The sequence below is a fragment of the Urocitellus parryii genome, chromosome 3 (assembly GCF_045843805.1).
Source record: "Urocitellus parryii isolate mUroPar1 chromosome 3, mUroPar1.hap1, whole genome shotgun sequence".
Lineage (NCBI taxonomy): Eukaryota > Metazoa > Chordata > Mammalia > Rodentia > Sciuridae > Urocitellus > Urocitellus parryii.
The window spans coordinates 13803782-13831004 of NC_135533.1; the positions used below are offsets into that span (position 1 = coordinate 13803782).

Below are 27223 nucleotides of genomic sequence, written 5' to 3' on the forward strand. Positions count from 1 at the left end.
CCCATGAAAACCTTTTTTTAGTAGAAAGTTATAAAATCACTGTTGAAAAGAGACTAATTCAGAAATGTGTAAAGGAAAAAAAAAAAAACATCTATAATCCCACTACACTGAGATCATGCTTGCTAGCTTTTGTTATGTTTTCTTCTAGCCTTTTCCCATAGTATAATTTTCTTTTGGGATCATACATTGTGTGATTTTTTTTTTTTTTTTTTGGATTAGGGATTGAATCTAGGGGCACTCTACCACTGAGCTCCCCCACCCAGCCTTTTTATATTCATTTTTATTTTGAGACAGGGTCTTGCTAAATTGCCCAGGTTAGCCTCAAACTTGCAGTCCTCCTGCCTCAGCTTTCTGAGTCACTGGGATTATAGACATGCACTGCTATAGTTAGCTGCAAGGCTGGTTTGGGGGGTTTTGTTTTGTTATTTTTTTTAGTGGTGCTGGGGATTGAACCCAGGACCTTGTGCACATGAGGCAAATAGTCTACCAACTAAGCTATATCCCCAGCCCCTACAAGACTGTGGCAAGCAATTGAAACAAAATAAGAAATTGAAGGAAATTATTACAGGAGGAATTTGTTAGACATTATAAATTCGTAACCTCAGAAATTCAGATATATGGTATTGCAAATGAATGAAGGTAACTTTAGCACAATGTTTTCCTTTACTTTTTATACAGGAAGTTTAACAAGTGTAAACCTATAAAAAACACACAAACAAAAAACCTGACATTTCTCAACACTTAAAATTACAAATTAAAAGGCCAGATGTAGTGACACATGCGTTTAACCCCAGCAGCTCAGGAGGATTCTAGTTCAAAGCCAGCTTCAGCAAAAGTGAGGCACTGAGCAACTTGGTAAGCCCCTGTCTCTAAATAAAATACAAAATAGGGCTGGGGATGGCCCAGTAATCGAGTGTCCCTGAGTTCAATCTCTGGTACCCCTCCCCAAGAAATTACAAATTGAGGGGTTCAGGGCTTAGCTCAATGGTACAGTTCAGGCTTAGCATGCTCAAAGCCCTGTATTCGATCCCCAGCACCAAAAAAGAAAGTACCAATTGATAAATTGACATGAAAGCTTGAGTAATAATTAGATAAATGATAGAAATGATAATTAGAGAATTATAAATTATTCCTTTTTATCTCCCAAACAGATTCCTGTTCATTCACAAAAGAAGCAAACTCATGGACTTTGTCTATAGATCAGATTTTAATTCATCTTGTTCCTTAACAAGATATCCACCCAGTCTGTGGTGTGTCAGATACTGTCCTGAGTGCTGGGTTATCAGAGAGAGATTAAAAAAAAAATAGGAATAAAGAAAGGCCAGGGCTGGGGATGTGGCTCAAGCGGTAGCGTGCTCGCCTGCTATGCGTGCGGCCCAGGTTCGATCCTCAGCACCACATACAAACAAAGATTTTGTGTCCGCCGAAAACTAAAAAAATAAATAAATATTAAAATTCTCTAAAAAGAAATTAAAAAAAAAAAAAAAGAAAGGCCAGAGATTACAATCACTTTTCTTACTCTAACACTAGCTGTGCAATCTGAACAGATCATTTACCTTCTCAGGATGTATTTTCTGATCTCTGAAGTGAGAATGGTGGGCTGGATACTCTTTGAAACTAGTCGAATTTTACAGTGTAATATAATTTTAGTGTCTATATTGACTGTAAATAGTGTACCATTCTTTGGTGGGCCCAGAGATTGGGAAACCAGCTCGAAGCTCTGGATCCTGGAACCTGCCATCTGGAGGGCTTGCCATGGAGCTTTCCCTTATCTATTGGAACACATTTAATAATGGACTTCAGTTGGAACTGCCCCTGGGGAAAGGCCCCACAGACTGAGCACAAACCCTTCCTAAGGGAGGAGGTTAAGTAAGGGGCAGTCACAGCTGCAGAAAGGTGGGAGACAGGAGTCTCGTCACTGTCCAATGCCAGAGTTTATTCTTGAACCTTCTTGCACCTTTCTCTCTACAGTTGGAAAGGTCTTTCAAGTTCATGAGAGAGGCTGAAGACCAGCTGAAGGCTATTCCCCAGTTCTGTTTCCCTGATGCCAAGGACTGGACTCCTGTCCAGCAGTTTACCAGGTATGTGCTGGCCTCTCCTCTTTTCACCCCCAAAGACTTTTAGGCAGGAATTAAGACATGGGATTATGGGGGCTGAGATTGTGGCTCAGCAGTAGAGCGTTCGTCTGGCACATGCGAGTCCCTGGGTTCAATCCTCAGCATCACATAAAAATAAAATAAAGATATTATGTCCAACTACAACTAAAAAATAAATACTAAAAAAAAAAAAAAGAGAGAGAGAGAGAGAGAGAGAGAGAGAGATGGGATCATGGATGGCAGACCCCCTAGGTCAGTCATACCATTAAGCAAACCTGATGGGCTCTGGCCTAAGATTTCCCCTGTGCTATTTTTAACACTTCCCTGAAATGAGATCACATTGCTACATGGGCAGTTATAGGGCCTCAAAGGCAGTCTGGGTGTATGTGTGTTTCATGTGGCTTATGAAGGGAATTCTTAGTCTGGGCAAAGAAGGAAGCAGGCATTGCCTGTCACCACCCTTACCCAGTGCTCCTGAAACATTTCTTCTACCTGTTGCTTGGATTGCGATCAGTTTACATTTCTACTTTAGCCCACATTTTAAGATGCCAGTATTTCCCTTATCTGCTGCTTCCACAGTTGACCAAGCTCAGTAGGCCACCTATCCTGTGTATCCTTGAAGGTGGCCTAGCAGTCTTCAAGAACAGTCCAAGCCTTAGGATAGTTGATACAAACAGTGCCCTGAGAGAGCTACACAAGGGCCAGTGCTGAGAGGCCCAGAACTGTCCTGTCCTCAGCTACTCCCTCATGGCGTCACATCCCTCACCCTGAGGCTTGCAGAGGACAGTGCCTATCCCTCCTCCCTCTACTCAGCCATAATAGTAAATGATAGTTGTATTTTATTCAATGGGATGGCTCAGGTGATAGAGTGACATGAGAATTCAGCATGAAAAAAAAAAAAACTCATTTTCTCTCACAACATATGGCATTATAGATCTTTGCTTGCCTGACATTTACTCCAAAACTGTGACCACAGTCTCAGCAGAGAAGGACAGCAGGTTAGAAAGCAACTCTTCTTGACAGCCCTCCAGCATATCCCCTGGTGCCCTCCGTGTGGCGCCTCTTGCTTTGTTCTGCTTCATGAGCTTGTGTGCTTCCCCCCACAGTGAAACCTTCTCGTTCGTCTTGACTGGAGAAGACGGGAGCAGAAGGTTCGGTTATTGCCGGAGACTACTGGTTAGTAGTTTGTTCTCAATCAGCTGCCCTGTGTGGATGGCCAGGTCTGAGATGTGCATATGCTGCAGGAGAAGGAATAGGAGGTGTGGCAGGTTCCCCAGGGCCGTTACAGACAGATTTGGGGACTCATCTGAGTTTTTTTCGTAGGTGGAAGTAATATCTCCATTTCTATCAAAAGGAAAATACTTTATTTTCCCACCAAATTAAAGACTGTCCTCCTCTCCTTTAGCCATATGTCATTTTAATGTAATGTGCTAAACAGACCCTGAGTGCTTAGTGAGAACGTTCAGAATGGTTGCTAAGGAGAGAAAACTCAAATAATTCAAGAGTGGCCCCTATGGAACAATCACCTTTAAAAGTCAGAAACTTGTTCCAAGGAAGTGATCATGCTAAAACATTTTATAATTTGTCTTTTTGAGGCCCATTCTTTTAAAATCATTAGAAGTGATGAATCTTTTTCCACTGCAAGCGTATTTGAGTCTTTGAAATTGGCTAAAAATTGTTGAGTCAAGTAATGCATGGCACATAGTAGGTATTCAATACATATTTGTTCAATTAATTAATGGGTAAAAAATGTGGCTAACAACTGAAAATGTTGGGGGCTGGGATTGTGTCTCAGCGGTAGAATGCTCTTCTAGCACGTGTGAGGCCCGGGTTCAATCCTCAGCACCATAAAAAAATAAATAAAAACAAAAATAAAAGTTTTTTAAAAAATTGAAAAAGTTAAGTGGGATAATAATTTCTATTGTTCAAATTACTTTTAAATTATTGAGACTGATTTTTCTTTTGGTTTGAAAATTAGCTTAAAAGTCTATTTTCAGGGCTGGGGATGTGGCTCAAGCGGTAGCGCGCTCGCCTGGCATGCGTGCGACCCGGGTTCGATCCTCAGCACCACATACCAACAAAGATGTTGTGTCCGCCGAGAACTAAAAAATAAAAATAAAATTCTCTCTCTCTCTCTCTCTCTCTCTCTCTCCTCTCTCACTCTCTCTTTAAAAAAAAAAAGTCTATTTTCAAAAACATCTTCAGAAATTATTTTTCACTTGGAATTATCATTATCATAACAGATATTCTCAAAATAACTCCTCAGTAGTAACTACAGTGATATGGGTAAACAAGTTAATAAGCTTCTTTCCTTTGTAATTCTGTAGGCCATATTGAGTACCTGCTGTGTGCATAGCACCGTTAATTTGGGCCCTTCGGGAGAATGAAAATATATATAATGTGTAGCTAGAAGTGCTTCCTGACTGATGTGGGGTGCTAATAACTGCTCACCTCACTGTTGTTCAGAAGATACCTCATGATCTTCTGGCACATGATGGACAGCTCAGGGGACTTTCCTCCCGGAGGTTGCTAATGCTCCTCTTGTCCTTCTGTTTCTCTACTCAAAGCCTGGAGGCAAAGGGAAGCGTCTTCCTGAAGTGTACTGCATTGTGAGCCGCCTGGGATGCTTCAGTCTCTTTTCAAAGGTGAGAACTTGGCCCTGGGAGGAAGCAGGGGGAAGGAGAGGCAGGGCCCAGAGGACCTGGGGACAGACCTCCCCAGCTCCTCATGACTGTCTTCTCTGTTTGCCTTCTTGTTTCTTTATTCCCGGCCTCACCTCATTGTCACCTCTGTCCTCTCATCTTTGGTTCTGGAGGATGGGCCCAGAAAGTAGAAGAGGGGAGAGGGTAAGGTAATGGAGTGCAGGGAGGGCCAGGCAGAGGAGCTGCCCAGAACCTGCCAGGTGTTTTACTTTCCTTCTTTTAAGCATTATTTGTCATATTGGTTTTTGCTGGGAAAAAAAAAATAATCACAGAGATTCATGTATGTATGTGTAGCTTTCTGAATCTTAGTGTTGTATGCATATGTGTGAAATTTATTATTTTTTAAGTGTTCTATGTTTATCAAAATATTAATAATTTGGTCTATTCTGGAAAATGAACCACTATATCACGACATGAGAAATGCTATATTAATTTAGCTCATCCACCCAATATTCTATATTGATATAGAACAGAATTTTTATCCTATGTGATGCTGATATCAAAAGTTGGGTAAAGGGGACTGGGAATATAGCTCATTAGGGGAATGCTTGCCTAGCATGCTCAAGACCCTGCATTTAATCCCTAGCACTATAAAATTTTTTTTACTATATATAATCCAACCTTCATTTCCTGTATTCATCAGACATGAGTATCTAATCCATTAATTTATTTTAAATCCTGCCTGTATGTGTGTGTGTGTGTGTATATATATATATATATTTTTCAGTCTGAGCTTCTTTTTCAGTCCCTAAATCTGTGTGGGTGGATATATGCTTCCTAGAAGCATTTCTGAACAAAAGTCTACTTCCTGCTCACTCTCCTTCTGAGTTCAGTAGAAGCCTGAGTTATAGGGATATAGAGGGACCTCTTGCCATAGTAGAACTTGAACTGCTAGACTTCATGCCATCAGTGTGATCTGAGATGTGGTATCTCTCTCTGCTGCACCAGGGGGCAGTTGCTTCTCACTCAGGTTGGTCATTTATAGCTCTTGCACAGTTGCATATTGCTGCCCAGGTCAGCCTTTCACAGGGGTGTGCTCAAGTGTGGAACTGGGCTGCAGGTCATAGCGTTTGTGGTGAGAAGGCCTGTGGAGCTGGAGGTGAAACGGCTCCTATGAGCAAGTCCAGCTTTGGCCACCAGCAATAATGCTGTGATCAGTACTCACATACACATGTTTATATGAACATGTTTTCATCTCTCTTGGGTAGGAACCTTGGAGTGGCTATGTGCTAGGTTGTATGGTGACTTTGTTTAACCTTTTGAGAAACTGCCACAGTTTTTAAAACTGGCTTGACTAGTTTACGTTCCTACCAGAAGCATATGAGGATTCTAATTTCTCAATTTCCTTTTCAACACTTGTTATTATTGTTTGATTAAAGCCATTCTAGGGGCTGGGAATGTGGCTCAGGCGGTAGCGCGCTCGCCTGGCATGCGTGCGGCCCGGTTCGATCCCCAGCACCACATACCAACAAAGATGTTGTGTCCACCGAGAACTAAGAAATAAATATTAAAAAATTTTTAAAAAAATAAATAAATAAATAAATAAAGCCATTCTAATGAATGTGAATGATAACTAATTGTGATTTTGATTTACATTTCCCTGATGACTACTTCGAGTGAATTTTTAATTCCACAAATAAATCATGTATCTGTTTATGTGTTATGGCCCCTTAGAGGGCTACAATCCTTTATAACATCTAAGTTTCTTTACCACCTTCCCAAGAACCAGTTTTTACCCCATTGGGGACAGTATCAGTCCCACTAAGAATGAACACAGCAGCCCAATAAGTCACATGCCAAACCCAGAGTGAAGAGGCAAGGAACTATACTTCACCCTTTAGTACTAGGAACTACAAAGTCACACTGCAAAAGCAGCAGATACAGAAGGGAGAAGAATTGGGACCGATAATGCCTTGAATCAGAGTACTTATAATCTAAATGTGGCCTGATGAGGTCTGCAAGGCCTCTCCATAATTCTCGAGTCACCATGGCAGGCCCACTCCCTCAAGGATTGAGCTACACCTTGGTGCTCTGACTTCGGAATCGCTGAGCTGCTTTCCTGATCCTTGCAGATCTTGGATGAGGTGGAAAAACGACGTGGAATCTCTCCTGCCCTGGTCCAGCCCCTCATGAGGAGTGTCATGGAGGCCCCTTTCCCAGCCCTGGGCAAAACCATTATTGTTAAGAACTTCTTGCCGGGTTCAGGGACTGAGGTGAGTAGTGGGGTTCCTTTCCTCTCTAGGAAAATGGTCCAGTCAACCAAGTCCAGTGGTCAGAAGGGCTGGCTTTCAGCAAACAATCAAATTCAGTTATCTACCTTGCTCCTCGGATGGGTCCAGATTACTTCCCAGAAGTTCCACACTTGGTCCAATCCATTCAGCCCAGGCTTCCACCCCAGGGCAACCTCTAAGAACCATGCTGTGGGGGGCACATGCATTACTTTGCATGATGTTGGCCTTACTGGTCACTGAGCATCTTTACCTTCTCTTAATTGCCCATAGTCATTCATAAATCTTATTTGAACCTATTTACATTTTGTATCTGCATCCCCCTATAACTTTTCATATTTATTTTTCAGTTTTCTGCGGACACAACATCTTTATTTTATTTTATGTGGTGCTGAGGATCAAACCCAGCACCCCGTTCATGCCAGGCGAGCGCGTTAACACTTGAGCCACATCCCCAGCCCCAATACCTTTATTTTATTTATTTATTTTTATGAGGTACTGAGGATTGAACCCAGGACCTCGCATGCACCAGGTGAGCGCTCTACCCCTGAGCCACAACCCCAGCCCTGAAGGAGCTTATTTTTACCCTTCCCATCTTCTTCATGTGGCCCCATGGACATCAGAAAACTGATCCCATTTAGCCTCAAGTCTCTACTTCCAAAGGCCCTGGCAAAAGTAGGTCACCTCTGAAGACAAAGGAAGGATGAAGTTGAGACTGGGACATTCTAAACAACCCAGTTTCCCAGCACAGAGAGCTGTTGCTAGCGAGCCTGAAACCGTCCCATACCAGTTACAGGTGGTTCAGCCATGGGGTGTAGCAGGAGGTTTGCCGTGAGTGAGCCCAGTGTAGATAGAACACTGGGTATGTACAATGCTAAGAGTAAATTCTAGTCTCTGTTCAGCTCACCATGGAGGAGTCAGCTCTTTAAAGGGGAAAAACATGGGGTGAGAATGTCACTCAGTGGCAGAGCGCTTGCCTAGCATGCATTAGGCCCTGGGTTCAAACCGCAGTTCTTCAAAAAAGAGAAACACATGAGTAGCAACTTGATAGATTCAGGAACAGCAACTATGGAATGATGTACACACTGAGTATAGATGAAAATGTATCAGAACATGATTGTAATGGGACTAGGGAGAATTAAGAAATATCTGGCTGGGTATGGTGGTCCACACCTGTAATTCCAGCTACTTGGGAGGCTGTGGCTGGAGGATCACAAGTTGGAGCCAGAAAAAAAGAAAGAAATGCCTTCTCAAGAAGTGCGTCTTAGTAGTGCTGCTCAGGCCTGTGCCTGTGATTCTGTTCCAGCAGGTAATAATCCCCGTGAGACAATGGCATTTTCAGTGGGGACACTAAAGTCTAGGCCATTTTCTAGTAGTGAGAATTCTCCATGGGGAGTCTAGATGTGTTCTTAGCAAGGGGGAGCCTCCTGATATTTTGGGTAAAGGGCTACTGATTCTGACATCCACTTTTCTGGCCTCCATTCAAACTGTCCTCTGTTGAATGTGAGGCATTTGCTTCCCTCCCCAACTACCTCCTTCTCCTTCCCCAGTCCCTTTTGTTTTCCTCTCTTTTCTTCCTGTTCCCCTGCCAGTGGGTCATCCATGCTGGGGACCTCAGAGCCCCAGGGACTGTGTACACCTGGGAAAGGTCTGGCTGACAGGTGGCCTGCCTTCATAGCTGCTCTGTTCCCTGGCAGGTGATCGAGCTGTGCCGCCCACTGGACTCCCGGCTTGAACACGTGGATTTTGAGTCTCTCTTCTCCTGCCTCAGTGTCCGCCACCTGGTCTGTGTTTTTGCCTCCCTGCTTCTGGAAAGGAGGGTCATATTCCTTGCAGACAAGCTCAGGTACCACTTTGGATCCTTCTGCTGGAGTGTGTGAATGGCCTTAGACTTGAAGTGTGTAGAACAGGCCAGGTTCAGGGGAGAGCTCCTGTGGGTAAGAGTAGGAGGCAGTGGCTGCTGATGTTGAAGGCCTAGAAGACACTAGTGACCTAAGCCAAGGCAGGCTCCCTGCCTACTTGCCACAGGTTCTGTTGTGCACTAGGCACTCTGTTATGTGTGAAAAAAACAGTGGGGTAAAAGGCACAGACCTGTCCATAGTTCTCAGTCCAATGAGGGGAACAGGAAAGTAACTGGACACACCATGTTGGGAAGGCTCGTTAGATGCAGTTAGTTGTGGAAGTGGATGGAGGGCCCTTGTTCCCAGGGGAACTCTCTGTACAAAGGCAAGGAGGCAGGAAGCCTCACACATCACATTCAGGACTGCAGAGGAGCACTCTGTGGCTAGAACAGAGAAGGTGAAGCAGGCAGAGGTGGAAGGATTGCAGGGCAGAGGAAAGAGTGCAGACTCACCTAAAAGGCGTCCCTCTCCTCATTACTAAAGGAAATCACACAACATACACAGCACTCACTGCCCCTCAGGATGCCACCCAATCCCCGTGGTCATAATCCATGATTTACAGATCAAAGAAGATCTGGAAGAAATGCAGAGAGGTGTTTGGGTGATCTCTGAACTTCCAGCAAAAGAAGATCTTGCTTTTTCGTCATTTCAAAACACCGGCTCTTAACCTTCTTACCTTCTTCGCTTTGGACTGAGGGCACAGAAGCCAGAAGTGTGCGTGCAGGTGGGAGCTACAGCTCCAGGAAGGGCCAAGGTGTGGAGTCCTCCAGCCAGCCAGGCAGAGGGGGCCACTGAGAGGTGCATCTGGAAAGAAGATATGGCAGAAGAAGAGAAACCAAGTAACAGTGGCTTAAAGAGGAAATAGGACTGAACTGCAGAAAACAAAAGAGAAGAAGAAAAGAAAGAATGGAAAGGACAAAATGTATCAACATGGAATTCATCAGGGAGCGTGGGAGGAAATGGCATCCAGCCCTCCCCTCCACTGCAGCCATCTGGTCACCTTCATGATGCTCCTCTTTGGACAGCAGCCATTTGGCTATTCCCCGATGGCCCCCACCCTGTGTTTGAGTTCACTTTTAAATGTCACAGTTACTGTACTCCCTGTGCACTTGTGTCAGGAAGCAGGCCCTGTCTTTAGCCTGCAGCTGGTGCTGGGTGCTTGGCAGCTCTCCAGGCTCCCTGGGCACTGGGGAATTCAGCCAAAGAGTTCTCAAGGTTGGGCCCTGGATACTAAGGATGAGGAGTAACCCTTCAGTGACCAGGATGGGGTTTCATTAGCACTATAGTAACCATCTTGATTCTCTGGAAGGCTCACTCAGCCCCTCATTCTCCCCAAACAGTTGGATTCTCAGGCTTGGATTTGGGGGAGAGAAAAGTGATAGATTTCAGAAAGACCTAGGCAGGAAGTGGAAGTCCAGCTGAGCAAACCTGGTGTCTGCTCGGAATAGAGCTGGGGACACAGTCCCCGGAGAGCTCGTATCTGGGATGAAGATGTTAGACTTGGGGAGGGCCCAGACTGAGAAAATGCCTGAGTTGATGAGTGTTGCTGGAGTGGAGCAACCAGGGGGTACCCCACCCTCATGAGAGCAGGAAACCATCTAGTTTCCTGGACAAAGTGCAGTGAAAGGAGAGATAGGAACAGAAAGGGGTGGAAATGTAAAGATGCATATCTCCTTGAGGGGCAGTAGAGGTAATCTCAGAAGGCTCAGTGCTTTCTACAAGGTGTCTGGGGAAGGACACAACCACCTCTACCTTACCCTTGGACAAATTTCTGGGTGGACAGCCTGGATGCTGGTCCAACCCCTCCACAAAGCTGCTGTGAGGAAGGACAGAGGAACAAGGAATGGACCCTGCCCAGAGTCTCTTCCCCGGCCCCACTCCCTACCCTGTCTGGGGCAGCCTTATGGAGGAGACAGGTTACCCACAGGGCTTCATAGAAGGGACTTTGAGTTTGTCTCCTTGCCCTGCCACCTGTTCTCCTTGCCTGGGATCGTACCCTTAGAGATGTAGTCTTTCAAACAGCACGTGCCCAAGAGAGGGGCAGGTAAGCTGTCAGCTGTGCTGCCTGCAGTTCTCACTATGCCACACGCTACACGTCATGTGCTTCTTTTGAAGCAACTGTTAAATCCTAGGTGCTGTGGAGTGGATTTTTGTAAGGGAGGAAGAAGCAGCTGGAACGTGGATAATTTCAGTGTTTCCTCTGGGCAGAGCTAGGCCATGGTACAGTGTGTGCGCACGTGTGTGTAAAATGCTTTAATTGCATTTTTAAATATCTTTATTTTTACCGGGAATTGAACCCAGGGGCACTCAACCACTGAGCCACATCCCAGCCCTATTCTGTATTTTATTTAGAGACAAGGTCTCACTGAGTTGCTTTGTGTCTCACTTTTTCTGAAGCTGGCTTTGAACTTGCGATCCTCCTGCCTCAGCCTCCCGAGCCACTGGGATTACAGGCTTGCACCACCACACCCAGCTTTTATCTTTATTTTATTTATATTTTTTTATGTGCTGCTGAGGATCTAACCCAGTGCCTCATAGATGCTAGGCAAGCACTCTACCATTGAGGTACAACCTCAGCCCCCTGAATTGCATTTTTTATACCTTTTACAGCTCCCAGTCATGCATGTCCCTCTCTTACCACACTCACAGAGGAAAGACCCTGAACTTCCTTAGCCCTGGGCCCTGGGTCTCCTCATTTGTGACACAGGGGTTTACCGAGCCCAGGCCCCTAGTGGTTCTTTCTGGGCACTCTGGTGTCTTGTTTTCCCTGCAGGCAGCTGCTCTTTCCCTATGTGTTCTCTTTCTTATCCAGTAAACTACATTTCCATCTTATACTGCCTCATGCAGATTTGAAGGGGTAGGAAAATAGATATTAAAAGACCCAAAGAGTTCCAAGATAGGAAGAGAAGAAAACCAAGCATGAGTGAACCTGATCACAGTAAGGACAGCAGGTACAGCTGGGCCGGCCGCTTTCTCAGAGGCTCACCTGCATTCTTCAGTGCTCCCCGCAGCCCTGTCAGGTGGGTGTTCTGATCAGAACCCTGAAAGGCGCAGAGGTTCAATCACTTTGCACAAGGAAGCCAGTAGTGAGAGAGGTGTCTGACTCCAGAAAAGACCAGGGAGCTGGCCAGGCCACCAAGATCTGAGGGTGGGTGACCTGCAGGGTATGGAACTCTATCTGTCCACAGAAATGTAGAAGAAAAAGCTTTGTAAAGCAGGCCACTAGGAGCCATTAGAAGCTCAGCAGTCACTTTGAAGCTGACACCAGGAAGACCAAGCTTTCTTCCTCAGAGGCTTCCTTCCCTCAGTGGCCTTTGGCCTTCCAGCAGGGGCTACAGTAAGGTAGGTGTGACTGAGTGGCCCCCACAGACTCAGCTCTGAAATTCCTAGACTCCATGGGCCAGACTGCTCCAGGCCTTCTGGCACCATGCTCCATGAAATTTTCCAAAAGTCTCTGACTCTGAGGACCATGTAGAAAAATCTGTATCCACCCTATTCTGTTGGATTTATGGAAGAGTAGCTGTAGGGAATTAAAAGGTTCTTGGCCAGGCCTCGACAAACAAGGGTTAGGGGAACAGTGACTGGCTGCAGGTTTCCTGATCTGGCAAATTCTGTGAAAAAAGTGGTAAGTTACAGCTGCTCCCCTCATCCTTAGGACTCTGTGCACTGCACACATGCTAATCCTTAGCCCCATTCAGCTAAAAGTGGGAGGAAGCCTCCTTATTTTTCTCTTTTCTTTCTGTGGCCCCAGTCTTACTGAGGACACAGAACAGAGCATGAGAACAGGACATCTCACAAACTCAGTACACCCATGACATCCCAGAGTGGGCCTTAGCCTGCCCCTAGCACTGTCCCCCATAAACACAAACACAATGTATTTCCTTGTCACTGCTGGGGAGTCAGCCCACTGCAAGAGGAAATTGCAGGGAGCTGTGGCAAATACTGTATGAGTTGTAAAAGGGTTTTAAGTCAAGCCAAAAATCTATCAAATTTAGAATAACATTTTTGCTCTGTTTCATCTTTAGGGTGGATATTGAGTGTTTTTAAAGGTCTGTCAAGCGAAAGTTTGACAGATGGAAAAGAAAGAATGTTGTTTTGATGGCTTGTTCTGTTGCCATAACAACCCAGATAAATATTACTCCTATCTTCATCTTCCCTATGATAAACATTTTGTTTTTTAGTTTACTAATTTTAGTTCCAGAAAGTTTTGGCTAAACCTATAGACCAGGCTGAATAAAATCAGAACTTAAACAAGTTCACATAAAGAATTTTAGATGGCACAAAGCTTTTAATGTTCAAGGTTATTTTCTTTTCATAGTGCAATAAACCATAAGCCGAGTGAAAGCCTACTGGCTAATGACAAATAGGATTAGGTGATCAGATCTTGGCAACTATTGGCGTTTAAGCCTTGGTTTTGACGTATGGTTAACTGCATCAGTTTTCATAAACTTAAATGATCTTCTAGAATCAGCTGCCCTTGGCAATGTTTGCCATCTCAGAACACAAGGTTTGAGAATATGTCCCCTAGGCAGATGAGTTTGCTGCCCCGTTGGTGCTTGGTAGCCAGAATACACAGGTCAGGTTGGTCCTCAGTAGTTGACAAAGTCTTGGAGACAAATACATTTAATTCAGCAAACTTCTATGAAGAAACCAATTTTAATATCATAATGGCAAGTTCTGACTTAACACTTAGTATTAGCCATCTATTTTTATACACGAACACCAAGAAGATACCATTTGAAGCAAGACCTAAAGGATAAATAGCCACAGATACTATAATCTTCTAATCCAAAGCCATCACTCACATGTCCTTGGCCGAAAGCATCTTCCGGTTCTTCTGTTGGATTCAGCTCCCACCCAGCCACACTAGCTTTGTGTCAGCTCTTCCCCTTTGGGACTTAACTTCAGTGCCTCAAAACCACTCAGACTCAGTTATCAGTTTCTTAGAGTGAGATGTCACCATCGTTCTGTCCGGACTCTGCTAACAAACTCTACAGTGACCTTCCTGTGACACCCTAGTTCTTTTTGTGGCCTCAAACAAAACTCCCACTTCCAGTCCCTGGCTTGTTTTCTGTCTTATGAGGAGAGTTTGTAGATGTTAAGCTGGAAGGACATTGGAGATTACCTTTTACAGGAGACTCTAGAGACATGAAGAGCTCCTCCTGAGATTACACAGGAGGTGACAGAATTGGCTTTCCTGAGGCCCAGCCTGTGTCCTTGTAAATTCAGCGACACATTACTTCAGGGTTTCTTTTTTTTTTTTTTAAATGTTAATTAAAGCTTTATTTATAAACCATTATCTATTGTTTTTAACCCAAATACCACCTAAATTTCAGCTATTGATTTCACTCCATTGAAATCTAGTATTCTTACTAAGTATGCTGTAGTCTAGTACATCATTCCATCATTTCCAATTCAAAATATCCTATTCAGATATTTTGCTCTCAGAAAGAGCAATTTTTTCCTCATTGTTTGCTAACCTGTTATCTTTCTATAGCCTTTGAGGAATAGTTGTGTGATACTTCAGGGTTTCGAAGTACAGTCATGGAAACATGGCAGCCGCTTCTTGGTGACACCCACTTTCTGCAAGGCTTCACCAGGCCCAAGATCAGACCCCAGTTTACCTTTCACTGCTCTTCCTGGGAGTGATGCCCACAGGAGCTGGGGGGCTAGAGGGCACTGACTAGATCAGCCCTCAGTTCCTAACTAGTTAGTTAGGAAAACTTACTGATTCTTTGACAGTGTCTTAAGGAAGCTCTGTGCTAGATTGTCACTGGTCCATAGATGAATTGGAAGCCTGCAGGGTACAGGATCCCTAAATATGGCACAGAGGCTTAATAGGGACCAGAATGGAAGTGTCTGCTCCAGGGAAACTTTAGCGTTTCACAAGTGCATCCTGATATTCTGGAATAATACTTTTCAGCCTTCAGCCCTCAGAAACTACCACCCAACAGCAAAACGCTCAGGGGCCTGACCCTTCCTGCTATGCCCACCATTGAGCCCCGTGGCCCACTACCCTCCCACTGGGGCCTTCTCTTCCCTCTCCCTCTTCTGTACAGTTGGTCACAGCTGTGGGAGCTGGTGTTTCTTTCCTCCACCCACACTGTAATGTGAGCCAGCTGCCAGGATGCTCTTCCTCACCCTTCCTTCAAAGACAGCCCCTCCTCCAACCAGCTGATGCCCAGGGAGACTGCTCCCAGCTGGCTTGAAAAGTCACCCTCAGCCTCCCAGAACCATTCCCTTTGCATATTCCTAAGAGACCCCTGGTCCCAGCAGTGCTCACCCTCCTGCCTCAAGTCAGGGAGGAAAATTTCATTAGAACTTGCAGCACCGATTAAGGAAGACATACCCTACCCTCACTACGGTTTTCTCTTCTCTACCTCTCGGGGAACTGCTGCCACCACCAACTGTATTATTTGCAGGATTTGACCTTTCCTTTCTTGTATTGCACAAGGCAATTTTTTTAAGAATAATGACGTGGGCTAGAGAGCCAGAGAAATGAGACACTCCTCGAATAGATGCCTGCCTGCTGCTCTGCTCTGTGTGCCCAGCGCTCCCTTTGTGCTCCAGCTACCTACAGAGGTGGTGATGATAACCAGGTGTGGAAACTTGGCTCCAGCTGCAGGGGCAGATCTGACAGCCCCTAACCTACACAGCCAGCAGTATACCTGTTGTCCCCGTCAGAACGGAGTGCAGTTACCCCTTAGCTCAACGTCTTCCAGTTCACTGAATGAATTTCATCTGTGACTTTTATTTACGCATCCTATGTATCTAGCGCCAGCATTGCTTAGCACGTTTCCTAACCTCAGTCCAACCACCTTCTCTTCCACCTGGTTCACACTCACTCACTGAGGTGATGCACACTTGTAATCCTAGCTACTCAGGAGGCTGAGACAGGAGGATGGCAAATTCAAGGCTAACATGGGCAACTTAACAAGAGGCTGTCTCAAAATAAGAAATAAAAAGGGTTGGGATTGTCACTCGGTAGTAGAGCATCCCTGGGTTCAATCCCCAGTACCAATAGATAGACAGATAGGGCTGGGGGTTATAACTCAGTGGTACAGTGGGTGCCCCTGGGTTCCATCCCCAGTACTGGGGTGTGGGGGGGAATGTGGTACATTGTTATTATTAACTATAGTGATCATATTGCATATTGTACAATAGATCTACAATTTCTTCTATCCATGTGCTAATGTATATTTTAAACATGTTTCACGGGGGTGCTGAATTCAAGAGGAACACATTGAAAACTAAGTAGTTTGAGTTGTTTTATTTTGTTCTGCTTTGACTTTTTTTTTTTTTTTAAAGGTACCTGGGATTGAACTCAAGGGCACTGTGTTTTATTTAAAGACAGGGTCTCACTGAGTTGCTTAGCACCTCACTTTTGCTGAGGCTGGCTTTGAACGCATCATCCTCCTGCCTCAGTCTCCCAAGCCGCTGGGATTATAGGAATGTGCCACTATGCCCAGCCATGATCATTTGTTTGGAAGAGGGATTTCCAGGGTTGGGGATGTGGCTTTGTGGTAGAGCACTTAGATGACATGTTTGGGGCCCTGGGTTTGATCCCTAGCATTGCAACAAAAAAAAAAAAAAAAGCAAGAGAATCAAAGAGAGAGATTCCCAATATTTCTCCATGTTTTGTTTTAGTACTTTAAAGGGTTACCTCTAAGTTATTTAGCATATTGTCCTTTGGTCAGGATTCTAGGTAAGGGGTAACTGTATATGAGTTTCACTTTTACAAAATGGAACAATTGTGGGCTGGGGTTGTAGCTCAGTGGTTGAGCGCTTGCCCTGGGTTTGATCCTCAGCATCACATAAAAATAAATAAATAAATAAAAAGGTATTTTTTTAAAAACTTCAAAAAAAAGGAAAACAAAATGGAACAATTGGATTGTTGTCCTGTAAGTACCAAAGGATAAATCCTCATTTTCCCTGATTGCATCCAGGCTTTCTTGAGGCTTAATACTTTATAAAATACAGCAGTTTATCCAACTCAAAATTCCAGTGGCTGAAAGGTCCAAACAACATGGTGTCAGCTCCCCGGCAAGGGTCTCCATGGCCCCATCAATGTGATGGAAAATTGGAAACTGGCCCAATACATGAGGGGCAATGAGTTGGCAAGAAGCAAGAGAGGAGGGAGTGGCCGGCCTCTGTCTTTTTATAACAGCTCACTCTGGTGGGAGCACACCAAACCCCTTCCTGGGCACAGCTCGACTCCGTGAGGTGGTGAGCCCCATCACTGATGACCTTGCCCCAGGCCCCCCTCTGAAAGTTTCCACTACCTCACCACTGCCACACGGGGGCCAGGCTGCCAGCTCATGAACCCTTGGGGGACAGATCACATCCAAACAGTAGCAGTGATTTGGGGTTTTGTTTGGGTGGGGGCATTGTTTTGTTTTGTTTGTATGATTTTCATCAAAATTGTACAAGGGTGGATGTGGCTTTCACAGGGAAGGACACTCTTGGGTTGGTTATCTGGGCAGGGCATCAGCCCCTGCAGCTGTATCCTAAGGCCTTGTGCATAGGCTCAGAGCATCTCCGATCCCGGTGCTGGGACTGAGTGACTGGGTATGTGTAATCCCTGTGTGATGCTTCTAACCAGCATGCCTTGGGGAGAAGTCCAGACGCTCCTCTCCAGCCTTCCATGAGGCTGCCTGTCCTCATCCTAGCTGAACCGGGCTTTCTTTCCCATCTCTCCCTCTGCAGCACCTTATCCAAGTGCTGTCATGCCATGGTGGCGCTCATTTACCCCTTCAGCTGGCAGCACACCTACATCCCCGTGCTGCCACCTGCCATGATCGACATCGCGTGCTCACCCACCCCCTTCCTCATTGGGCTGCTGTCCAGCTCCCTGCCGCTGCTCAGGGAGCTGCCACTGGAAGAGGTGAGCCCCAGCCCATCCCCAGTGGGGTGCACAGAGCCGGGGGAGGGGGGCAGTACTGGGAGGGCTGTGCCAGCAAGTGAAGGCTCTTCAGAGCCAGGAGTGTCGGGAGCAGGCAGAAAGCTGTCCAGCCACTGCTCCGCCTGTGACAGGTCCTGGCTCAGGTCTGGTTTAGTCCACCCTCGGGTGGCTACAAACACTGTGTTTTTCTTTCTAAATTAAATGACTGAGGTTGGGGGGGTATTTCAGTGGGAGAGTACTTGCCTAACTTGTTGCCAGGCAGGCCCTGGGTTCAGTCCCCAGAACTGCAAAAAATAAAGTAAAATACAAATAAATAAAATGAAGAGTGGAGCAGCCATTGAGAAGGACAACGGTGAACAACCTAGCAAGCCATTAGCTCTGCCTTCAGACACAGCCGTTTGTCCTGTCCCCCTCTTCCCTCCCACCCCCAGTGCAAAGGGAGGAACAAACACAAAGAATTAGCAGTAACTGGAATGTATTTTTTATTTTGTGTGGTACAAGGAATTGAACCTGTGGCACTCTCCCACTGCACTACACTCCCAGCACTTTTTATTTTTTATTTTGAGGCAAGGTCTCACTAAGTAGCTTAGGGCCTCACTAAATTGCCAAAGCTGGCCTCAAACTTGTGATCCTCCTGCCTCAACCTCCAAGTCCCTGAGATTACAGGTATGTGCCACCATACCCAACTTCAAATGCATTTTTGATCTTATGACAAAACAGACAATGACTGTACACCTATGAAAGGTCCTTTGTCATTTCAGTTAAAAAAACAACCTCCAGAACATTGCTAATGGTCAAACTCTGGTTCTTAGATTAGTATCTCAGGAAGAAAGTGCTGCTTGGCACTTCTGGAGTTATTTAATCCCAACCCCTTTCTCTAAAGTGGCTACCCCTGTGTCCTGGGGACTTCCAGCAGTCAGAGACCAAACCTTAGGGGACTGAACAGTGCCATTCAGTCCTAAACCTAGTAGCATCTGTCTCTCTATTTTTCCCCAGGGCTCAAGATACTGGTCCTCTAATTGCCCAGGGTCCTAAAGGTGAAGGGTTTGTGCAGGTGCAGTGTGAGCTTTACATGGTTCATTTGGGCCCCAGAAGAGGGGTGTGTGGGACCACCCTCTGATCTGCAGCAGTTCTCTGAGCCCACCTGTAGCTGGCTGTGGTTGGGAGACCATCCAGACCCCTTGTCTTCTTCCATCATAGCCAGGGCCTCTACTAGGCTCAAGCAAAGGTCCCACTCACAGGGGCAGCACTTACCTACTAGGCCTCACTCCCCGCACCCTGGCCCTTGCACCGCACCCTGGCCCTTGCACCCCACCCTGACCCTGAGGAGGGGGGGAGAAGGTGCTTTGTCCTGAAAGCCTTAGCTAATGAAAGGCCGCTGCCTGCAGCTTGGTTGAATCGCTCTGCTTGTCTCTCCTGTTCCTTTGAGAGAAGTGACAAGATTCAGTGGACAACTGGGAAGAAAGAAGGAGAAGCCCCAGGTGGGGAGTGGCAAAACTGAGAGGGACAGGAACAAGTGGGGACCTTCAGCATCTTTTACCCACCTCAATAACCAGCACACTTTAAAAAAGAACCCAGGAACTTCTGTCTTGGCCCATCAGAACCAGACGGGAGCCATCAGGCAGCAGAGGGACCTGGTGGCTGCTTTCTCCCTGTCCGCCATCTGTGGTGGCAGTCGCAACACCAGGAGGCCAGCATGGCCCACCCTTCACCCCAGATGCCTCTTGGCCAAGGAGGAAGAAGGCTGAGTCCACCTTTATCCCAGAGGCCCTGGTGACAATACTTGTCCCTTTTCCTCTGTCCCGTAGGTCCTGGTGGTCGACCTCATCAACAGTCGGTTCCTCAGACAGGTGAGTGCGAGGGCCAGCCCCACCTGCTGCTCCCTTTTTCTTACCTGTCTCTTCCTGGGGTTCAGCTCCCTAGCTCTGGGCAGGCTCTGTGGTGGGCCTGGGGTTGCTGGTGGAGCTGGACAAAGACAGCCTCAGGCCAAGAGGCGAAAAGAAGGGTGATTCTGTGTGCTCTGACACGAAAAGATTTTCTAACATTCAGAATCAGGTGCAGTGGCACATGTCTAGTCTACAGTGACTCAGGAGGCTGAGACAGGAGCATCACAAGTTCAAAGCCAGCCTCAGCAATTTAACGAGACCCTGTGTCAAAATAAAAAAATTTAAAAAGGGGCTGGGCATGTGGCTCAATAGTTGAATGCCCCTGGGTTCAATTCCTGGTACCAAAAAACAAAACAAAAAAAAAAATCAGGACACAAATTGTAAGCATTATTTTTATAGAAGGAAGATATATATGTGGGTTTTTTTGTTTCTTAGAGAGAGAGAGAGAATTTTTTTTTTTTAGAGAGAGAGTGAGAGAGGAGAGAGAGAGAGAGAGAGAGAGAGAGAGAATTTTTAATATTTATTTTTTTTTAGTTCTCGGCGGACACAACATCTTTGTTGGTATGTGGTGCTGAGGATCGAACCCCGGGCCGAACACAGGCCAGGCGAGCACACTACCGCTTGAGCCACATCCCCAGCCCTATATATGTGTTTTTAAAAGATTAAAAGGAAACCTATAAATATTAAAGTACAAATAAATTTTTTTTTTGAAAATTGAAAGGAGGGTCTGGGGTGAAGCTCAATGGTAGACTGCTGTGCGAGGCCTTGGGTTCAGTTCCAAACACTGCAAAAAGAAAGATGATTTCAAGAAAAACTTACTGACACATTAATGCTGATTTATTAGGAAGGGAGACTGAGAGACAAGTTATGAGTGATTTTAAATTGTTTTAATAAACTTTCATATATTTCTTTATTTCTCTTTTTGTCATTGTTTGTGTGTACTAAGGATTGATTCCAGGGGTACTTTACCACTGATTTATCACTGAGCTACACCCCCAGGTCTTTTTCTTTCTCTTTTTTGAGACAGGGTCTCCCTGAGTTGACCAGACTGGCCTCCTTCCTCTGCTTTCTGAGTCCCTGAGATTACAGGCATGCACCACCACACCCAGCTTCACATATTTTCTGTAGCGATTTTAAATTACTTTCATTATCAGAGGAAAGCAGTGCACATTTATTTTCTTTTTATCATTTACTCAAGAAGTCTAACTCCCATTAGATCTTGCAAAGAATAACAAAGAAAGGCTGGGAATGGTGAGGAGGCTGAGGCAAGAGGATCACCAGTTTGAGGCGGGCTTCAGTAATTTAATAAGGCCTTGTCTCAAAATTTAAAAAAAAAAAAAGGGCTAGGGATGTGGGTCAGTGATAAGTACCCCCAAGTTCAATACCCAGTGCCATTTAAAATGGCAAAGCAATAATAAATAATAATGACAGAGCCAGGCACCATGCCTCATGCCTGTAATCCCAGTGGCTCAGGAGGCTGAAGTAGGAGGATCTAGAGTTCAAAGCCAGCCTCATCAAAAGCAAGGTGCTAAGCAACTCAGTGAGACCCTGTCTCTAAATAAAATATAAAATAGGGCTGGAGATGTGGCTCAGTGGTCTAGTACCTGTGAGTTCAATCCCCAGTACCCACCCCGCAAAAAAAAAAAAAAAAAAATGATGACAGAAAGTCTTCCTAGGCATTCTGATGGGTAGCTGTGAGCTTAGAGTAAGCACCCTGAGGAAGAACTGAGTAGCGTCAATGCCTTTCGTCCTTAGTTCATCTGCTTTCACTCCCAGAGGCCCCAGAGTTGGCCCTCACTGAGGCTCTCCCATCTGAGCCCAGATCACAAGGCCAGCTTTGGATCACACTGGTCTTTTGAACTGGACAGAATTCCCCCATGAACACAAGCTGCCCTACAGGGTGTGGACAGTGGAAAATACCTATTGAGTGTCCGTGAAGTGCCAAGCACTTGCACAAGAGAATTGTATGCTTTTAATCTTGGAGATGAGGCACATATTGATTGGTAGCCCATTTTACAAATGGAGGAGAAACTGAGGCTCACACAGCTTATAAAAAGTAGGATTGGAACTCAGACCTCAGGTGCTGGTTCCAAATCCTGTTCCTTCCACTAACCTGGGAAGTGAGCCAGCCTGCCCACCTATGGCCATTGTGTGGTGGCTCCCAGGAGCACTAGCACAGTGGCCCACCTGCTTCTGCTTTACAGATGGAGGACGAGGATTCCATCCTACCCCGGAAGCTTCAGGTGGCCCTGGAACACCTTCTGGAGCAGCGGAATGAGCTGGCCTGTGACCAGGATGGAGGGCCCCTGGACAGCACAGCTGGTAAAGGCAGCTCCCTCCAGGACCACAGGGGCCTCAGAGCAGCTGCACAATGGCCCGCATTCCCCTGGGGAAATTTTTCCATCTCCCCCATTTGGGCACTAAAATATCTGTGTAAAGGGGGAAAGAAATGACTTAACGTTAGGTAACTTTTCCTAGATGACAGTTTGCCACAGCTAGCAATCACTTGGTCACTAATTGGCTTCACTCAGGCACTAGCATGGCCGTCTGCCTTCATTGCCTCTGGCCTTTCCCCTCCCTGCCAGGCCCTGATGCCAGCCCCCTGAACCAGGTGGTGTCCGAAGCCTTTGTGCGCTTCTTCGTGGAGATCGTGGGCCACTACTCCTTGTTCCTGACGCCCGGGGAGCGCGAGGAGAGGACCCTGCAGCGAGAGGCCTTCCGTAAAGCTGTCTCCTCCAAGAGCCTCCGCCGCTTCCTGGAGGTCTTCATGGAGACCCAGATGTTTCGGGGCTTCATCCAGGAGCGGGAGCTGCGCCGGCAGGATGCCAAGGGTTAGGGATTCTTCCGCGTTGGGGCCAGTGAGCTGGAGATTCCAGAAGAGCAGGGAGGAGGGTCACGGGCCTGGGCGCAGAGGCCAACAGTTTTCTGGCTCCCTCTGGCCTCCTAGGGGAGCTCCTTCACAGGCCTCGGAGCTTGTGAAATCACCCCTCTGGCCCGCCCTGCCCCTCCCTCGCTTCTCTTGCCTCCCTCCTGGCCTTTTTTGTTTGTTTGTTTGTTTGTTTGTTTGTTTTTGTTTTGGGAACCAGATTGAACTGGGGGGGGCACTCAACCACTGAACCACATCCCCAGCCCTATTCTGTATTTTATTTAGAGACGGGTCTCACCCAGTTGCTTAGCACCTCACTTTTGCTGAGGCTGGCTTTGAACTCTAGATCCTCCTTCCTCAGCCTTCCCAGCATCTAGGATTACAGGCGTGAGCCACCATGCCTGGCCCCTCACAGCCTCTTGTAGAGCCACATTCCAGCGTCTGGCAAGGTCCCCTTCCTTTTTATTTGTCCTTCCTGATGAAACCCAGGAACACCCTCTCCTCCCCTATTTTCAGGCCTCCACTCCCCTCCACTCTTCTTTTTGCCTGCTCTCCACAGATGGGAAGGGGACAGTGGAAAGGGAAACGGGGCCCACAGACTTGGGCAGCTTGTCCCTGCCTTTGTCTGCCTGGGTTCCACTCGACTTCCAGGGAGAGAGGAGGGGAAACCATCCCAGTCTCTTTTGCACCTTGTCTTAAGCCCTCTGGGGAATCTAAAATCTAGAAATGCTTGCAGAGCAGTGGTAGATGGGAGTTAAACCTGGGCAGGGAAAGGTGTTGCCTTCCCCAGGGATGCTGTGCAGCCAGCAGGGAAGGTTCACGTGAGCACCTGGAGCCAGGCAGGGTGTACTCTGGTCTGTGAACTCAGAAACTGAGTAGAGCACCCAAGGCCTGCATCCCCACAGTCCTTTAATAGGAAAGGCAGATCAGGCAGGCTTCAGGTGGTTCTGATAAGGGGTACTTGAAAGGAGAAGAAAATGGGTCAGAAAGTAGAAGTCACAGGACACACCCCAAGAAAGAGTTCTTTTAAATAGAAGACTACTGGGAACATGGAAAAGTGTTTACAGTTCACTGTGTGGTAAGAGAGGTGGGAGACAAAGGCTTAACAGGAATGTGGTAGGAAGCCCTGTCCCTAAAGAGTCCTCAGAAAGGCACAGCATGTGGGGTCAGAGCGCAGGGGCCCAGAGAGGCATGTCTAGCCTCCCTGAGGCCCCAGGCAGGCCCGATTTCCAGGGAACTGCACCACTTGGCCAGGGTCCCCATTGGGAAAGTATGCGGAAACGGGAGAATTTAGGGACTCCTCCTGGTTCTTCTTTGAACCCGAGACCCTGGCATAGGGTGTCTGTTGAGTAAAAATGGGATTTCACGTATGAGCTTGCTTTATAGCTTTCCAAAAACGTCTATTGTGCAAGGTTGGGCAATTGTAAGAGGGGGGAAAAAAAACCCTTATAAAACTCATGATTCAGAGCATGTTTATAGGATCAGCTTCATCTCAGAAGCAAGATTGCTCTTTCCTGTGGTGGGGAGGAAATGGGCTGGTGTGGAAGTGCAATGCGGAGGAACTAAAGTGGCTGGCCATCTCTTGTTGCCAGGTCTGTTTGAGGTCCGAGCCCAAGAGTATCTGGAGACACTCCCCAGCGGAGAGCACAGCGGTGTCAATAAGTTCCTGAAAGGACTGGGTAAGCCTGGGTCTCATCCCTGGAGCCAGAGCCTGTCCCTGAATAATCCAGAGCTCCACCACCCCCGCCTGGAGGGCAAAATGGTCATTTCAACCTCCTATCCTAATCTGCCCCCAAAATGGAGACCAAGGAAGCAAATCCCTCCTTTATTGCCCCCCACCCCCGGCTGTCTTGCTCTTCTTTCACTATTGTCGCCTTCACTCCTAGTCTTCTGGGGACAGAGCACTGTAGGAGGCAGCAGAGCAGCCTCCAGATGCCCCTGAAGTGGACAGGTAGGCAGCGGCAGGACTGCAGTTCCCCTGGCTCGGAGGCCCTTGCTGGGAAAGGGAGAATGAGGAGGAAGAGAGCAAAAGCGTTGAAGAGGGAGGTCCCAGGAGGCAGCCCCCAAGAGGGGCCCAGTACCTCCAGCTGCTGGAGTGTCCCTGGGTGGCTCCTGGGAAGTGTGCTACTCCGGGCTTCGTCATAACCACACCAGACACCAGCACCCTCTACAGCTCAGGGGGTCTTCCTTTCAGACCCCCAAGTGTTAGACTCCTGCCATCAGAGCAGCAGCAGGTACCTGAGAAGCCAGAGGGGCAACTCTGAAAAGGGGAACCCCCACCTCTCCAGAGCAAGGGGAGGCTCCGGATAGCACCATATCTGGGGTGATATCATTTTTCCCCTTTTTTGCTGCACAGGGAATTGAACCTGGTGCTTTATCACTTACCTACCCACTCTTTTTGTTTGTTTGTTTGTTTTTGATTTTGTTTTTTAGTTAGAGATGGACATAATACCTTTATTTTATTTATTTATTTTATGTAATGCTGAGAATCCAACTCAGTGCCTCTCCCGTGCTAGGAAAGCCACAACTTCAGCCCCCCACTCCTTTTCATTTTTTGAGACAAGGTCTTACTTAATTACTAACCATCTCACTAAATTGCCTGGGCTGGCCTTGAACCTGTGATTTTGCTGTCTCAGCTTCCCAGGTCTCTGGGATTTCAGACGTGTGCCACCTAGCCCATACCTGGGGTGAAGAGGGGCAACGTGTAACTCACCTTTCTTTGTCCACCTGATGAATGTTCTCATTTTCTTTTTTAGGCAATAAAATGAAGTTTCTCCACAAGAAATAATCAACTCAACCTCAAGGGAAACTTCCTCCCAGTATGACCACCAGTTTTAAACACAGTTCCCCGTGGCCTTTCTGAAAGGTGGCCCCAGGTTGTCCCAGCACAGAATCCAGGGCAAGTGCAGCCACCAGCTGTCCGAGGCACTTCTCCTTCAGAACTGCCCTGCAAGGGAGCCACCCACATGCAAATTTGGTGGTTGGTTTTTGGATTTGGGCTTTTTAATCTCAATATTAAAAAAAAAAAAAGAAAGAAAGAAAGAAAGAAAAGTGTTCAGGTTTCCTTTTTATTATGCCAGGGCTAAGAAAACTCTCTGCCCTACTTTATCTCCCCCTGGGTCCAGAGGAGGGGAGGAGATGGGAAGGAGCAGCTACTGAGGAATAGGATCGGGTGTGCCCGGGAACAGGTGGGGGCTGCGAGGGGAGGGCAGAGTGAGGACTGGTGACCCCTGCAGACAGATGCCCCCGGGTGCAGAATCGGCCCTTTCTTGGGTGGAATGGAGTCCAAGCAGAAGGAGTGGCTCTTCCCAGCTGGTCAGTGATGCCACCTGGTGGCTGAGGCCACAGACCTCTGTCTTCCCAAAGAGACTTGACTCTTAACTGCCTTTTTTCTCTTAGAAGCCATAGAACCACCCACACTCATGCAGCCCATGACTTTTAGTGATACACAAAAAGAGGAAATCTTGTAAACTGTTAATAAAATGTTGTTGGGGTCCTAAAATTTATGCTATAGGGTTGGGAGGTAGCTCAGTGGCATAGTGTTTGCCTCACATATGTGAAACCCTGGGTTCAATCCCCAGTTCCAAAAAAGAAGAAAAGACCCCAAGTAAAGTTTATGATTCTGTATGGATCCCAGGCCACTAAGCTGTGTGAAGAGCTCCCATCTCATTTCAGGGGCCCATCTCAGCCTAAATGACAGTACCATGCAGGATAAATGGGAGCGGCTTTTGTCATTGATGATGTAAACAAGAGCCAGGAGCAAGGTGGTGGGGATGGCTTCCTTAGACTTACACAGCCAGAGATTTTTGTGTCCTATGGACCAGAAGAGGCAGGGTCCAGGAGGAGCCACAGTCTGAGAGCTGTCCTGTGGGGGGGCAGTAGGGAAGTAGCCCCATGTGCAGCACACACAGATTCTCAGAGTGGTCCTCAGGGCCAGCCACCACCCCTGCATACCCTATTGCTGGGTCCCCTCTGAATGCCAGGAAAATGAGGAAGAGTTGTTGACACCCATTCTGCATTAGATGTTCTTACTTCAACTGGAGTCAGGGCCATACCACTCTACACTTGAAGCCCAGGTGGTGCCACTATTTGTGTTTTCAAGGGAGAGGACCTGTGGTTACATCAGATTCCCAAAGACTTCCCCAAAATGGTAGGGACCAGGCTCTACATAAAAATTAACCCAAGTAGGTGGGGAAGCTGGAATAAGATCTGAGTGTAGGAATTTGTATCTAGCAAGCTCCTCAGATTTGTTAACTTTATTAATAGCAAAATTCTGTGTATTTTTATATTGCTCAGAAATTATCTCTTAACATTTTGGAATATACTTTCTTCTCTAACTTATTTTCTATTATTTGTTTACCTAAGACCTTCAGTGAATAAACATACATCTTTATCAACATTCCTAATGATTTGTAATACTCTATTTTATGGATATACTAAAAGCAGTCTCTCCAATCCTTTACTGTTTTTTTTTTGTTGTTGTTGTTGTTGTTGTTGTTGTTGTTGCTGTTTGTTTGTTTCTTTTGTTTTTCAGTGCTGAGGATTATTCTAGGGCCTTGCATATGCTAGGCAAATGCTCTACCACTAAGCTACTTCCCCAGCTCTTTTTTATTTATTTTATTAATTTTATTTTATTTCAATA

General features: G+C 46.5%; 1 protein-coding gene across 1 annotated transcript in view; it reads left to right on the forward strand.

Moving 5' to 3' along the window:
* Dennd2a (DENN domain containing 2A) overlaps window positions 1–25554 on the forward strand; it is a 62276-nt gene extending 36722 nt beyond the window's left edge. Inside the window, exons 9-19 of the mRNA XM_026405395.2 lie at window positions 1972–2081; window positions 3203–3272; window positions 4664–4741; window positions 6871–7011; window positions 8724–8872; window positions 17634–17811; window positions 19638–19679; window positions 21920–22037; window positions 22301–22546; window positions 24174–24260; window positions 25338–25554. Of these exons, the coding sequence (XP_026261180.1) occupies window positions 1972–2081; window positions 3203–3272; window positions 4664–4741; window positions 6871–7011; window positions 8724–8872; window positions 17634–17811; window positions 19638–19679; window positions 21920–22037; window positions 22301–22546; window positions 24174–24260; window positions 25338–25369 (1251 nt within the window). The 3' untranslated portion in view covers window positions 25370–25554. The remainder of the gene's footprint in view (window positions 1–1971; window positions 2082–3202; window positions 3273–4663; window positions 4742–6870; window positions 7012–8723; window positions 8873–17633; window positions 17812–19637; window positions 19680–21919; window positions 22038–22300; window positions 22547–24173; window positions 24261–25337) is intronic.
* Window positions 25555–27223: the final 1669 nt, after the last annotated feature.